Here is a 16931-nt window from a genome sequence, read left to right on the forward strand (position 1 = left end):
TTCCAGAGACATTTTTGTATTTAATTTTAAAAAAGCCAACCAAACAGAATAACTGTCGCAAGTTCTCCAACATGCTTGGAACAACCTCCCTACTGACTGTCTTATAGAACTGCAGGACAGCGTTGGCCAGAGAAGTGATGCAGTTTTAATACTGAAGGGTGGTAACAAAAAAATAATTTGATTCAGTTTTCAACAATTCTGCCAAATGACTAAAATGTAATGTAAAATGTATAGTACGTTTATTTAGGACCTTTCATTGAATTATTGTTTTAATGAATCTTATCTGTACAGAATGTTATACAGGTGCCCAAGACTTCTGCACAGTACTGCACATAAATACACCATGGCTATATACAATAGGATTTTATACAAAAATATATACAAAAATCACATTATTGGCATTTGGCAGATGCTCTTATCTAGAGCGACGTACAGTTGATTAGACTAAGCAGGAGATAATCCTCCCCTGGAGCAGTGGGCCTTGCTCAAGGGACAGGTAAGTGTATGCGGTTCTTATTGTGACAGACAGAGAATCTGTTTATTGTACTCCAGACTCCAGGAGCTTTTATTCAATCCAAACCTACAGTCATCATCCCCTCCTTTCCTGCCGATTCCTTTATATGTCACTGCTATATAACCCCCTCCCCCCTCAGACACACTGCATTCAGCCTCCCAGTAACAGCGCTCACACACACTCTCTCTGCATACTCTCTCTGGGTGTGTGTGGTGGTGGCATTTGTGTATGTGTTTATGTGGGTGTTTCAGTATTTGTGTGCATGTGTGGGGTGGAGGTGTGTGTGTGTATGTGTGTTCTCCAGTTGGCAGAGGGACAGAGGAGCCCCACACTCCAAATCCAGCACAGAGCAGGAGTGTGTGTGTGTGTGTATGTATGTCTACTCCAGTTCACAGAAAGACACGAAGGAGCCCCGCCCCACTTCAAACCCAGCACAGAGGGGTGTGTGTTGAGTGAAGTGTGTGTGGAATGTGTGCAGTGGGGTCAGGATGTCAGAGTCAGAGACGCTGTAGAAGGACAGAGTGCCAGCCAGACGGTCCACACACACTCCTACCCTGTACACACACACTCCTGTACCGGCACCATCACCACACACTCCTGCTCTGCGGTAGGGAGAGGGACAGGCAGGTAGGGTTGTGTGTTTATTATTGTGACAGACAGAGTACCCGTGTTTGTCGCACTCCAGACTCCAGGAGTTTGTATTCCATCCAAACTGCCAGTCATCACCAAATCCTTTCATGCTGACTCCTTTATATGTCACTGATATACAAACCCAGCTCTCCACAGGCACACTGCACTCAGCCTCCCAGTAACAGCGCTCACACACACTCTCTCTGCACAGAACCTGGGCCTCAGACTCAAATATACATGGCTTCTCTCTCCCTGGTGTGTGTGTCACCTTCCTGTTCCCCTCAGACAGAGACAGCAAACTGTGCGCTGTGTTTGGATCCAGTGTGAGCCGACAGCCGTCTGCACACCAGAGACATTAATGAGATTAATTACCAGTATTAATATTCACCTCATTACATGTACATGTAGAGAGATTTTTTGGTAAAGTCTCTCACTCTCACACACACACTCTCACCCACACACAGTAGAGTGCGTATCTATGAAAAGTGTTCCACATCGATAAAGACTCACATTTCCTAGGTCCTGGTTTGATCCTGTTCTCTCCTCCATGTTCCACACTGTAAGAAACACAGAACAGTGTGAGTATGTGTGTGTGTACCTACAGCAGTGTGAGTGTGCGTATGTATTTACCATAGTGTGAGTGTGTGTAAGTGTGTGAGTGTGTGTGTACTTACAGCAGTGTGAGTGTGTCCAGTTTAGCAGCAGACAGCGCTCTCACTCCTGAGTCTCCTGGGTGATTGTATCTGAGGTCCAGCTTTCTCAGGTGTGAGGGGTTTGAACACAGAGCTGAAGCCAGAGAATCACAGCCTCTCTGTGTGACTCTACAGCCTGACAGCCTGCAGAGAGAAGGACACACACACCATAAAGCACATTCATATAAGGGGCGACATGGCTCAGGCAGTAAGAGCAGTCGGAGGGTTGCCGGTTCGATCCCCCGCCCGGGCTGTGTCGAAGTGTCGCTGAGCAAGACACCTAACCCCCAAATGCTCCTGACGAGCTGGTCGGCGCCTTGCATGGCAGCCTATCGCCGTCGGTGTGTGAGTGTGTGTATGATATATATGATATATAAATATATAAATATATAAATGCCAACCATTTATCATATAAACTAACAGAGCTGTATGTGTCACACACCTTACAGCACATTCACATAAACTAACAGAGCTGTGTGTCATTCACATAGCAGTGTGTTACACACCTTAAAGCACATTCACATAAACTAACAGAGCTGTGTGTCATACACATAGCAGTGTGTTACACACCTTACAGCACATTGACAGAGTGTTCCCCAAAAATGTAAGTAGTAGGCCAAAGAGAAAAAGGAGCCAGCCAGGGGTTCAGATGATGTCCCCTGGCCTCTTTTTTCTAACACGATTTGTTTTATTCATTCATTCATTCATTATCCTAACCCACTTATCCTGAACATGGTTGCAGGGGGGCTGGAGCCTATCCCGGCATACATTGGGCGAAAGGCAGGAATATACCCTGGACAGGTCGCCAGTCCATCGCAGGGCACACACACCATTCACTCACACACTCAACCTGCATGTCTTTAGACTGTGGGAGGAAACCGGAGTACCCAGAGGAAACCCATGCAGACACAGGGAGAACATGCAAACTCCACACAGAGAGGCCCCGGCCGACGGGGATTAGAACCCAGGACCTCCTTGCTGTGAGGCGGCAGTGCTACCCACTGCACCATCCGTGCCACCCCACGATTTGTTTTAGTTTCTTATCATTTATAAACACTTGGCTATGTGGAAGTTCAGCCAGAAACTCGTTCCGGCTACCTCAAGTGACCAGGAGAGCTATACCCACTGTTATAGCTACCAGTTACCTGCGAAGTGTGGTGAACTTTGTCAATTAATTAATTCATTACTATGTTAAAGGCTAGGCCTATTAAGTAGGCCTACACCAACGATTATTCAACAATTTTGTAACAATCAAAGTAATCACCTGTTATTATTAAAATAATAAAATGTGTAGCGTGACGTTATTCTGAATTATCAACAATGCAATTGGTCTATTTAATGCTACACAACGATGCTGATCAATGTTCTTCAAGAAATTACTTAGACAGACAATAACACATGCAAACAAATGCCACATTTAATAATCGTCATTGTCAAAAACATTTAGTTAATACAACATTTCACGTGCACTGTAATTAGAACTATAATTAATTACTACACATTACAACTCACATTTGTATATCTGTCTACGTCTACACCTGTTTAAAAAATAAAAAGTTATTAGTGTGATTGCAAAGCCGGTTTTTTATCCACCTACTCCTCCCACAGTCTTCGAGCGATCGACATCAAACAAACTGGAAAATGTCCGGCTTGGTCCCGAATGATGTGCTCGTTCATAGCTTTTCAATAGGTCTATATTTAAGATTTTCCATGGAAAAAATAGGAATGAAAGGAGGAATGTTCAGTTTCTACAGTGGTGACAGAATTGTATTCCTTTCAATTCTCTCTCAATTTTAACACTACATACATATAGGCTATTGTAGTGTCAAATGTTCATATACACTCTGTGACACCAGCTTGTAAATGCAAATATTTAAACTGTACTGGCAATAGTCCAATTTCAGATTTGACATCACAATAGCCTCTGCCCTCAAGCACAGCTCAAATACACTCAGTGACCACCTGTACACCAGCTTGTGAATGGAAATATTTAAACACCATAATATTAGCAGTAGCAGCAATATTCCACTGATTTGCCGCAACCACACTCCGCATTTTCTTGAGGAAATGCACATCTCTAGTTTAATTTAACATCCCCCATAGCCTCCTATACATGCATCACGCCTAGAAATATTCAATATTTGTCACTTCTCCCGATAAAGACAAGTGCAAGCTGTGAAAGATGCTCCTCGGTCATTGTTGAGCGCAGGTATGTTTTCAATAGCTTTAGCCTGCTGAAAGAGTGTTCTGCTTACGGACTGCTCACAGGAATTGCAAGGTTGCAAGGTTTGGGAATGCTCTATTCATGTCATTAACAATGTGTTTCATCTCAAAATTATGTGAAACTGACACAGCTTAAAAATGCAAGTATACAGTATAATACAGTATATGGTTGATTCCTGTTTTTTGAAAGAAAAACTTCAGTGACACAGATATTATGATGTATCGTAAATTATTTTCTTGCAAAATAGGTCATGTTGCAAAATCACTCAGATCGTGATGACCCCCTACAGACACACACACACAAACCCCCGTACACCCCTACACACACACACACACAAACCCCTACAGACACACACACACACACAAACCCCCATACACCCATACACCCCTGCACACACAAACCCCCTACAGACACACACACACACACACACACACACACACACACACACACACAAACCCCCGTACACGCATACACCCCAACACACACACACACAAACCCCTACAGACATATACACACACACAAACCCCCTACAGACACACACGCACACACACACACACACACAAAGCCCCTACACACATACACACACTAACCGAGCACTTTATTAGGAACATTTTTACATTAATATACCTACTTATTCATGTGATTATCTAATCAGCCAATTGTGTGGCAGCAGTGCAATGCATACAATCATGTAGATACGGGTCAGGAGCTTCAGTTAATTTTCATATCAACCATCAGAATTGGGAAAAAATGTGATCTTAGCGACTTTGACTGTGGAACTTTCGTTCCTCCCACGACATTCAAAGTAAACAACGGATGTTCTATGGAAGCTTCTCAGAGTTAGCATGTTTTTAAAATTGCATTATTATGCAGTTGGTTCACTGGACCCTTGCCTTGAAAAGGACACTGACATTACCTTATTTTGTTTCCAAAATTCATAGAAGGTGAGGTCCCCCTGCGCTTGTTTTGCCACCCACATGTTACTAAATAAAGAACTGTTGTCGCTAAAGTGATTGCATCTTAAAATAAATAAATAACACAGATATAACCATGAGTTTTAATGGTTTCAAATGGTATATCCTGTTACCATAGTGATTGAAAATTGCACCATGTAAAAAGGGAATTAATTAAAAAAAGGATTAAAAGGGATTAAAAGCTTGTAAGTTGCCAAAAGAAGGCAACCACTGCCACATAGGTTTTGAGTAGTTCGTTCCAGCAAAAATTTGAAAGTTGTGCACTAATTTATATGCACCACTAATGCAAATATCCAGGCTGCACCTTCAAGATAATGTTTTGATAGATTGCGTGGTGTTCCCATCTGCTGAATTCAGTATGCAAAAAGAATGTATTTCTCTTACTTTAACTGGCTCCATACAAAATATTTTAGCCATTTAATTGCATGCTGCTCCTATCACAAAACCATGCCCACCTAGCGATTACAAAATCATGTTTTTGATGTATTTTCTTGAATGTATTTGTATCAAATCTATCTGCATTACTGAGCTTGCTAGGTAATCGCTGTTAGTTCTCTAGTTCTAAAAGTCACTGCCTTCCAGGCGTTACAGACCTTGGACTATTCAGTGACTCATTGTGTTAGACTAGCGGCATCTACAGCACATCGATTAAAAGTGGAAATGTAACAGGATACTCGGTACACAAAATTCTGTTTCTTTCAAATATTTAAAACTTTAAAGTTTAGTTTGAAATCACTCATTCAAGCTTTTAATGTTTCATACATGGAGAAGGGCTTAATTAGGGTGAACTGTGATATTCTGGATTATGTACTGTAAAAATCTTTATGGAGAAGAATATGTTCTTTGAAATGGAATTTACAATTGTTCATTCATCAAAATGGGTGAAATAACTTGATAACAATGACCCTGTAACATTACTCCTTCTCATGCTTCATGTCATGTACATTTCTGTTGCCTTATTTATCAAACGTGAGCCAAACAAACTTGACGATAAATCATTCGGAAATGCATTTACACAAATGATCAAAGCTTTCGGATGTCAGTTTTTTAGTCGGATCCATAAATGCTCTCAGCCATTCGTATTGTGTACCGAAATGAAATTATTCTAATAATATTTTCATTATTATTTTAATTGTTTGAATATTCAAATTATTCATCATATAAGCAACACAGCTGGAAAAATTAAAATAAGTGATGATTAATTTGGGTAATCCTGATTAATTCATGCTTAATTGGAGTTGAATATGAATTCCATAAAACACGTAAACAGAGTTTGCTATTAATGAGGCATACCTGTCATAGCTTAGACCAGGGGTGTCAAACTCTAGTCCTGGAGGGCCTGCTGGGTTTTTTTTTTTTGTGTGTTTCAGCACGAGAGATACATTTGAAAGTCTTTCATTGGCTAAAGCGTCCTCACACCTTGTTCTCAAGGCCTTAATTGGCTGCTGCTTGAATGGAAACCACAAATACCAGCAGACACTGCAGCCCCCCAGGACTGGAGTTTGACACCCCTGGCTTAGATTGTCATCCAGAGTGCGACATGTGACCAAAAATCAGTCTGCCTGACATTTAGCAGGTCTGTCTCTGTGTGACTGCGGTGCCCGTTATACCTGTCCCCGGCCCTGAAAGGCCCAGCCCAGACCTAACATCATTGGCAGAGGTAACCGCTCCACCACCTGTCTCCCCTGTCTTCAGTGGAGATGGCCTCATCTGACTCTGAGCCAGAGCCAAAGCAGACCACATACAAAAAGGGCAAAATATACTCTGCCTTTCGCAAAGAATAGCCTGTCCAATTACCGTGGCTCAGATACGATAAAACATGACAGGTCCCTGTATCATTTTTCATATGTTTCATTCCTGTTCCGTTTTCTGAACACAAACTGAAAGGAAAGAAAGGAAAAACAGGTGCTTTTGCATATTTCCTGTGGCAGTGGGTAATCTGGTAACCAGAGAACAATGATAGTGTTCGCTTCTGGTTTTAAGTTTCCTCAGAACCATAGAAGAAGAGTTGTGTCAATGGAGGGTCAAAACGCTTGGCGGTCATGTGATTCATGTAGACTTGAAATAGTTTTAAACATCATTGGTTAACATTAAATAACCAAAATCTACTAATTTGGTAGAAATTAGTGTGCAGACATTGTCGGGGAAAATTCACATGATAAACAAGTCAAAATCAGACTCCACCTTAGTGAGCAGGCTGGTTCCTCCAAAACTCTCGACGATGTGTGCTAAAAGTTTATCAATATATCTGTATTAAAGTATGATATGTACCCTGTATAGTTTCAAACTGATTAACTGCTAAATTGTGCTAGAATTACACAGCAGCCAACTGGCAGGGGGGGGGGGGGCCGTCTTGAACTATGTAGACCAAACTGTCAAGGACACGGGCAGAGCAAGATATGACTGTACAGCTGATTTCTCCGGGACTCTCGATGTTTTATGCCAGAAGTGTATCTATTTGACCTAGAACATTAATTATAGCTGAGCTTATGAAAACGCAAGAAACCACAGTGAAAACTGTTGAAATGAGAGCAAAGAATGCTACGTACATTTACTCCCTTAGAATAGAATAATTAATCAAATGTTTAGTATGTCTGTATATTAGAAGTGAATATTAATGAAATGTTTAGTTTGTCTGTATATTTTCAATGATTACTGCTGCTTAGTTCGTCTTATAAAAGCGAAAGATACAGAGTGACGTGTATGGATGACGTGTTAGAGGGAGGGCATCCAGAACTTTATGAGGTCTGGTAGTTTGCCAAGAGCAGGTGCGGGGTGAAGTGAGGACAGGGGGAGTCCTGAACTTTGTTCGTAGTTGGCAGAACGCCCTGAACTTTGTACAGAGTTGGCAGAGCATAAGGACTGTTGGCAATTTGCCACAATGACGTTGTGGGAGGAGCGTTGGGAGGAGTTACGATAATAACAGTGTGGGTGATTTGCCAGAATGAGGTTTGAGGAGGGGTTGTAGGTGGAGTAACTGTGTATAAAATGGGTGTAAAAATGACAGTCGGGGTTCAGTTCTGGAGAACTGATCCGGCTTTATGCGCTGCTGCTAATAAAGTCTGATTTTCCTGAAGAACTTGCTGCCGTGGTGTCGTCTTTTCCCTCGCGAAGATGTTTTTCGACAAATTGAAGATTTGGACTCTGTTGTTTGGACATGATCTGATTTATTTTTATCATTATATGACTGTGTGTGATACAGCTACTTTGTAACTTGTCTTAGCGAACATGAAAATATGTATAAAAATTTATTTAGGATTGTTTTCTTATAATAAACTTGAACTCGCCGTTATTGTTTGTTGTTTATTCTGTTCAAAGACAGACCATCCTGGAGGAGAAACATGAAGCTATGTGCTAAACCTGACGAAAATCCCCTGGGATCAAAACAACTACAATAAAGGCGTGTTAGGATCATATCAGTGTGCATGCTTCCTTCTTTTCATCCAAACTAACATCTAAACATAATTTGTTGGCAATTAGCCCACTTTTGCACCACATAGGACTAGAATAAAACAGTGTCAAATGTGGAGCGGTGTCCTATGTGCTGCATTGGCCTACACAACAGATATTGATATTGCTGTCTTGAGTTCGACATACTGTGGAACAAGTAAAACAAAAATGGTTCCACATAAAACTGGAGGCAAAGTTATAAAATTATAAGAGAGACGTTACTGTCTGGGATTACTAAGGAGTGATACATGTCCTGTGCCAGTCCGCAAGAAGCTGAGGACGGAAAGCACCTGATCATGTTCTGCAATTGGAGAGGAACGGCGTGTGGATCTTCTGGCTCCAGGGTGTTGCACAAACTGAGGAGGTCTCTGCTCAGTTGGAACTGACTCGTCTCACCAGTCTCACCAAAGAAATTGGCTCAGTCTTTGAATATGAATATGAAATAAGCCATGCTTTATCCTTCTAGTAAAGCAATAAATGTAAAGTAATGTAAAGTCTAATTCTGCATTCACATCATATTGGAATGACCAAATGACCACCTTCCAACTTGAAAAAAAGAAATAAATAAAAAATGTATTAACAAATTAAGTGCAATGTTCACTAAAGTTGTCACATTTCATGTTTGTCACATCATGTTTCATGTTTAGTTATTGTCTTAGTTACGTTATTGTCATGTCACATATTATATTAGTCTAGTCTCGCTACATTTTTATGTTTTATTTCTAGTTACGTTTCATTTTCCTGTCATGTTATGTTTCATGTTTAGTTCTTGTTACCGTTTATTTCTTAGTCTTGTCATGTCATGTTATATAGTTTATTGTCTTAATTTTGCAAACTTGTCACGATTTATGTTTGTTTCATGTTATGTTCTGTTCATTGATTAGCATACACTTTTTTGTGTCTTTCTGCAAACCTTGCATTCCTGCTTTCTCTCTCCCTTTCTGTCACTCACACCCTAATTGTTTCAATTTCCCTTGTCTTCTAACTAATCTACTAACGCTAAATCAGGATTTGGTAATACTAACATTCTAACCATGTGTTCATGTTACCTTAAGTTTCTTGTGCATGTAATTTACTAATTTACTAACGCTAAATTCCCCACACTTATTTTGAAAACCCCCCTGGATTTAGCTTTTATTGCCCCTTTAAAAAAAATTACATTTCCAACCCTGTGTGTTTGTACTCACCCCAGTCTCTGCAGTTTACAGTGTGGGTCCTCCAGTCCAGCAGAGAGCAATCTCACTCCTGAATCCTGCAGCTCGTTGTCTCTGAGCTCCAGATCTCTCAGCTCTGAGTGAGGAGAACGCAGGACTGAGGCCAGAACAAGACAGCAGCCCTCTGTGAGATTACACCAACCCAGCCTGTGGAGAAACCAAATACACAGACACACACACACACAAACATTTAAATTCACTGGTGATTCTAATACTGTTCACCTTTTCAGTTGATACATATGTATCAAATGTACTATTTGCCTATGCATCCCTGGGCAGTGCATACAGAAAACAGGGAGAGAGTTGTGTAAGTTACATTCATAAATTATTCAGACAAGGCAAGGCAATTATTTGGCTTTATTAACCAACAAAAATGACAAGAGATCAAGGTTGGAAACCTACTGCAAGGATTTAATTACCAAACACTTTCTATATGATGATCATATATGAGACAGAATCTGATTTGCAAACACAAATTTAATCTGCAAAAACAAGAAACTGTTTATATGATCACTGTGGTGCACTTTATCCCACGTGATATGTTCTTCGGTCTAAAAACCTAAATAAATGTTTTTAAAGTTCATCATTACATGTAAATATATTTTTAAAAACTGTTAATGGACAGTTATTATTTTCCTCCTAGTCTAGTAACCATTTATACAAGGGATAGGTCTGATCCATTGTCTCTATTGGTCAGTTTGCCTTCCAGCCGTGCCAATATCCACGATGTTCACACATATTTTAATATTACTCCACATTTAGATCACCGTTATCGTCTTTGTAACCGAAATTTACTTCACGTTATCATCTCGCCGCTAGTAGCCTCCCAAAGTAAAGTAGGAATGGAAAAAGTACAACTAAGGCAACATCCTCAAATCAAAATGTCGGCAAGACCACCAAACCCTGGTGAAGAAAATGACTCATAATGACGCTATGAGGTATTTTAATAACTGCACGTCTTAATGTGTCCAGATAAACGTCTACATCAAAAACAAATTACTTGTGTCAGTGTTGTCAGGTGTAACGTAAAGAAGCAAGCTAGTAGCGAACAATAGTACCATTGCTTAGCTAGTGGAGTGAGGATACATTACTGCTAGCTAACATTAGCAATACCATTGCTTAGCAATCAATAAACTACTGTTCAGCAAAAATACATTCACCATAAGACATGGTTCCATTAAAAATACATTCATATAAAGTTTGTCTTGTTAGAGCTTTCAGATACAGGGTACAGTGATATGTGCAATAAGTGGAGTCAGTCATGAACCTTAATGCTGCATGATAGACACTGTCCAATGAGCTTAAACAGGATTTACTTGCACGCATGTAAACATCTCCATGATCCATCACTGACAAAAATGTTGCCATTTCAAGTTGTTTTCTAGCCTGAAATGAAAAACATGCTTCTATAAAAGAAACCCAATTTGATTTTCAGTTTTTCTACATGACGTGTGAAAGAAAGTGGACAGTCCAAATGAAATCCTAAGTACTTGTATGTATTTACCTGCTCTATTAATTTATTTTGTTGGGTTACAATGTGTTGCTTCAAAGCCTGAGTCCTGGTTTTAGAAAAGATCATTAACTTAGTCTTATCTGCATTTAAAACCAGTTTCAAATTGCACAAGTCATCCTGAATACTGTTAAAAGCAGTTTGAAGGTCTTCCAAGGCCTCATCAACTGAAGCCACAAAAGTATACAATAGTGTGTCATCTGCATAAAAATGAAGATGGGTATTTGTCACTTTTTGTATGATACTATGCAATGCCCGCTCGCTTAAAAACAAAACGGATGAACTTCGCACCAACACCAAGGTATGTTTTGAGTACCGGGAGGCGAGTGTGCTGGTAGTCACAGAGACCTGGCTCCACCCATACATTCCTGACTCTCTTATCGAGCTGGACGGCTTCTCTCTCGTTCGGGCGGACAGAACTGAATCCTCGGGGAAAAGCCGGGGGGGTGGACTCTGTCTGTTTATCAATGACAACTGGTGTTGTAAATACACTGTGAGAGAGACAGTTTGCGACTCTGACGTTGAACTATTGTGTGTATCCCTGAGACCCCGCTATCTCCCAAGGGAACTCGGGAATATATTATTATGCGCAATATACGTGCCCCCCAGCGGGAAGGCTGCGAGAGCCGCGACCAGAATAGCAGACTGTGTCCATCAGCAACTGCAGAAGACTCCCGAAGCTGCCACTTTCATACTCGGGGACTTTAATCACTGCAAACTAGAACTGTCCCTCCCTGGCTATGAACAATATGTGAAGTGTGACACACGCTACAACAAAGTCTTAGACAAATGTTATGGCAACATAAAAAGTGCCTACTCTGCCAAATCAAAGCCCCCTTTATCTAACTCTGACCACAACACCGTCTTCCTAATCCCAACCTACAGGAAGCTGTTTAAAAGCAGTAAACTTCAGACAAAGACGGTAACTGTATGGTCGGATGATAGTATGGAGAAATTAAGGGGAATCTTCCTATGTACAATTTGGGACGTTTTTCATGATCAGGGAATTGATGTAGCCACTGATACAATAACAGACTATATCCAATTCTGTGCGGACTGCGTGACTACTAATAAGATAATTACAGTGTACCCCAATAACAAGCCATATGTAACGAAATAAATAAGAGACTGTATTAACAGGAAGAAAATAGCTTTTAGGAATAAGGACAAAGCAGGAGTGAAAACAATACAGAAGGAACTCAACCAACTACTACGGGAGGCAAAGAAGAAGCACAAGGAAATAATAGGGCATAGCTTTACTTCCATGGATTCTAAAAAGCTATGGAACTCTATGAAGGTCATAACAAATATGAAGACGAACAAGAAGCACATCATCACTACTGATGACTTGCAAAAAGCTAATGAACTGAACGAATTTTATCTTAGGTTTGAAACTCAGGACTTTTCTTTGGAGTGTAATAATGTGCTGGAGACCATTTCCACTTCTGACCAGGGCTTCTGTAGGGCGGCCTGTAGCGTAGTGGTTAAGGTAAAGGACTGGGACACGCAAGGTCAGGGGTTCTAATCCTGGTGTAGCCACAATAAGATCCGCACAGCCGTTGGGCCCTTGAGCAAGGCCCTTAACCCTGCATTGCTCCAGGGGAGGATTGTCTGCTGCTTAGTCTAATCAACTGTACGTCGCTCTGGATAAGAGCGTCTGCCAAATGCCAATAATGTAATGTAATGACCAGAGTCTTGGGGTGTTAGTTGACCCCTTTAAGATCCAGTCATTATTTAAACGATTATGCATAAAGAAATCCTCAGGCCCAGACGGCATCTCTGCCTTTCTTCTGAAAAACGGTGCAGAAGAACTCACTCCAGCATGGTGTCCCATCTTCCAGAGGTCAGTGGACTCACATATTGTCCCTGCACTCTGGAAGAGATCTATAATTGTTCCAGTCCCAAAGAAACCTTGCCCAACTGAAAATAATGACTATAGACCTGTGGCTTTAACTAGTATTGTTATGAAATGCTTTGAAAGGTATATGGTATCTGTGTTGAAGGAGGAGGTGAAAGATCAACTAGACCCATTCCAGTTTGCCTATCGGCAGGGGCGGGGCACAGACGATGCCATTAACAGCATCGCCCACTTTGTTATTAAACACTTAGAAGACCCCAAGTCATATTCACGTTTACTATTTGTTGACTTCAGCTCCGTCATTCTATTGAGTTAAGGTCACACAGTACACCACACTACTCACCCCAGTCTCTGTAGTCTACAGTTTGGGCTCATCAGTCCACCACAGAGCAGCTCAACTCCTGAATCTCCCAGGTTATTGTTGCTGAGGTCCAGATCTCTCAGGGGTGAGTTTAATGACTGGAGAGCTGAGGCCACAATTTCACAGGACTCCTCTGTTAGGTCACAGCTGTTCAGTCTGTAAAGAAGAATGAATATGTTATAGTATTAAAAGGTAGGTAAGATGTAAAAGATAACATCTTTCAGAGTGGACAGTGAAATAGTTTGCAATGCCATGGTATATTTGGCACAGCTAATGGTATGATGTAAAATATAACACACATCTTTGACAGTGGCCAGGGATTTAGCTTTTTTCCTTTTGGTTTTCTGTGACAAACTTCCCACAGAATTGCAAGCCAACACAGCTAAAGGCAGACTAACATACACATGACATGCTCCTATCCCGTGGGCTGCAGAATTATTGGCACCCTTCATTTTTCAAATAAAGAAAATATTTCCCCAAAAAACAAGTTTCACAATTATTGGCACCCCTGGTTTAATTTTGAGCTGTAGCTGGACAAGCAATTCCTTTTATGTACTTTTACCCAGACACCTGGCAAACACTGAGAACCGACCCAACAACTTGCATTGAAAATAAAAATGAGTAAAATGAGAAATGTATCTGAATATAACAGAGTAAAAGTGAAAAATGTCCTTTACAAATATATTCGAGAGTAAGAGTAGAAAGTATCCTCCTTTAAAATAACTACACGTTGAGTCTATTTAAGAACGTACAAGTCTATTTAAGAACGTACTTAAGTAAATATAACGTTGTACATGTTTCACGTTACTACCCCCCTCTGTTAACAGCTGACTACTCCCTCTCATAATAATAAAATATATCAGATACATTCAGCTACCTACTGATACTGTAACTGTCTGATGTTCCAAACAGTTTATTTCGGTAAGCCTATTGATTCACCGATGTCTTTGACTGTTTATAATGGCTAATTAGCACAATTCTGGTCCTCTTGTTGACAAAAGTCAGCTCTACTGTCAGCTCTACACTCCTGTACTTGAGCATAGTACAATCTTTAGGATAAACTTGCAGTCTGCAGTTGTAGCTGGTTCATATACAATTGTCTGATCAAGAAATCATTTAGCTAATTAAATCATTAAGAGCAGAAGTTGGCCTAAAATCCTAAAGTGGATTGGTCTTTGCTGTGTACCACTGCTCCAAAGGCAATCAAAAGCCAAGAATCAAGACTAGATACTGAAAGCTCTCACCCCTTCACTTTTTGTAGATTTTATTTTAAATGGATGAAATGGCCATTTCTACACTCAATACCCCATAATGACAGATTGAAAACACGTTTAGAAATCTTTATGATTATACAGAGAATAACTTTCAACAATAAGCTAAACTATTGAAATTGTCTTCTTCCCTACAGTACTACAACTCAGAACACAGTTGTAATAACATCAGTATGTATGTTGTACCAAACTGTAATATCACTTTTAAGAAATCTTCTGCTGCTGTGTTGGCTACTTGTGATGTGTTCCAGTACACTCTCTCCTCCTCTGACCACTCGCTCATTTCTGCCTCCTCTTCACCTATTCCTCCATCTATTTCCACATCCTCATCACTTCTTCCTTTCTGTTTCTTACCACTCTACCTTGGCAGTTGGGTGGGGGGACATAATCTATCAAAACATTTTCTTGACTGAGTTAGTTGTCAACTAGCTGGCTAACTTGCTACATCTCATTTTAGATCTATATACTGTACCATTTTAATAAACTACTTCACTTTGTGAACATGTTAAGCAAACCTAAATCATATTTGCTAGCAAGCCCTCAGTGTCACCATCTAAACTTAATTTTATAATTTCACTGAAATTACCAGTTGTTTCTTGTTATCTGTTCCCCAGCACTTACATATGTTTCTCGTTTAGTTAATTGATTAGTATATTTAAGCCATGTTTTGTTTTTCGTTGCTAGTTCGTCAGTTCTGTTTCCCCAGTGTAAGGTTGTTTTCTGTCCCATTCTAGCCTCTGTATTCTGTCCGTTTATGTTCTGTTCTGCTTTGGATTTCTGTTTTACGACTCCTGCCCAGCTCTTTGGACTTTGTCTCTTTGGATTACAATCTCTGTACCTCTGCCCTGTTTGGACTGACCAACTGGTTTTTGAATTTTGGATTACGCTCTGTCTGCCCCTTATCTGCTTACTTGACAAACCTGACAGAATATATTTAAAATATGAAACTAGATGTCCATGGCTGATTTTATGTGTGGGACATGTAAAACATGTAACACATTATCAGAGTAAACATCTACAACACACCCCCCTCCACATTTATATCCAAAAATTGAACAGAACGCGGGTTTAGAAGCATGCTTTTGGCTTTTAGTAAATAGACTGGATGTAACCTACTCGTCCATTACAAATAATGTTAATGCTAACTACAACAATTCATATCATTTTTGTTAGCTAACAAACAGTGCCACTTACTGGCCGAACAGTGTTCTCGATTATTGAATAGGCTAATGAATAGCTATAGTAGCTATAACCTATTAGTGTTCCCCAATCGTCATTGCAACACGTTACAATTCACATTTTTATATCTGTCTACTCCTGTTTGCCGTGCAAAAGGTTATTAGTGTGATTGAGAAGCAAAATATCAAATTTCCGAGATATTTAAGGTTTCCCAGGCAAAAATCGGAATGAATGAAGGAATGTTCAGTTTCTACAGTGGTGACAGCAATCCCGGCTTCTTGGTCGGGAAACAATGGAGGTTGGTAGCCCAGGGATGTGCAGTTAATGTGCGTACGCATGGGTCAGAGTTTCCGTGGAGGACCGCACATTTTCCCGTCGTTTTTTTTGTTTTTTTATAAATGCCAAAGTTTGCTTAGAAAGTGGCGTACGCATTCTTTTGTGCATACGCAACGTTTATAAATGAGGCCCCTGAAGAGGAGCGCAAAGCTGGGGCGTTCCCGTCTTAGCCGCGCGTTGCTGTCTGGTCTGCTCGGTTGCTGGAAGGATGTTCGCTGGTCCTTTTTCCGGGTGGAAAAGTTTGTTGATGTTGTTCCTTGGTGAGCTTTGCAGGGGTAAACTGATGTAGCGTTCCGCGTACACCAGTTTCCACTCGCTATAGGCCACAAAGTTACCGCAAGGTAACTAGGTGTGTCCGTAGGCCTGGTAGTGCGCTGTGCAGCATTCAACCTCTGTCCGAGTCTCGGAGCAGATGAGCTGAAGCGAATGGCCAAAAAGGGTGCGACGAGGAAGGGAATGAAGAAAGGAGGACGAGAGAAGGATCCCGAGAACGTGTCTTGCTCTTATACGGGAACGTTTATTGGTCCCGCCATTACGGGATTGGCTGAACCAAACTAGACGTCATGCGGGGTGGACGCCGCGGAATTGTCCTGTGGGAATGTGGAAGTTGTAGTTCCTACACATTCAATCGACTTCCGCACTCTCGCTGTGGCCACCAACTGGAATGATGCGGCTTTGGCGAACCTGTTCCTGGCCAGCCTGAGTGAGGCACTCCAGG

At 40.9% G+C, this 16931-nt stretch overlaps 1 protein-coding gene across 3 annotated transcripts in view; it reads right to left on the reverse strand.

Moving 5' to 3' along the window:
* The window catches only part of LOC133109714 (NACHT, LRR and PYD domains-containing protein 3-like), a 50156-nt gene continuing 33225 nt past the window's right edge, over positions 1-16931 (reverse strand). For 2 of the 3 annotated variants that reach the window (XM_061219221.1, XM_061219222.1), the window contains 5 exons: positions 13410-13583; positions 9672-9845; positions 1819-1980; positions 1655-1701; positions 1-1483 (listed from right to left, as the gene is read on the reverse strand). In XM_061219221.1, coding sequence (XP_061075205.1) covers positions 894-1483; positions 1655-1701; positions 1819-1980; positions 9672-9845; positions 13410-13583 — 1147 coding nt within the window. In that variant the 3' untranslated portion in view covers positions 1-893. Of the gene's footprint in view, positions 1484-1654; positions 1702-1818; positions 1981-8742; positions 8908-9671; positions 9846-13409; positions 13584-16931 lie in introns of those variants that run through there. The other variant, XM_061219223.1, reaches the window with a different exon arrangement.

Source organism: Conger conger, chromosome 14 (genome assembly GCF_963514075.1).
Source record: "Conger conger chromosome 14, fConCon1.1, whole genome shotgun sequence".
In the NCBI taxonomy this organism is placed as follows: Eukaryota; Metazoa; Chordata; class Actinopteri; order Anguilliformes; family Congridae; genus Conger; species Conger conger.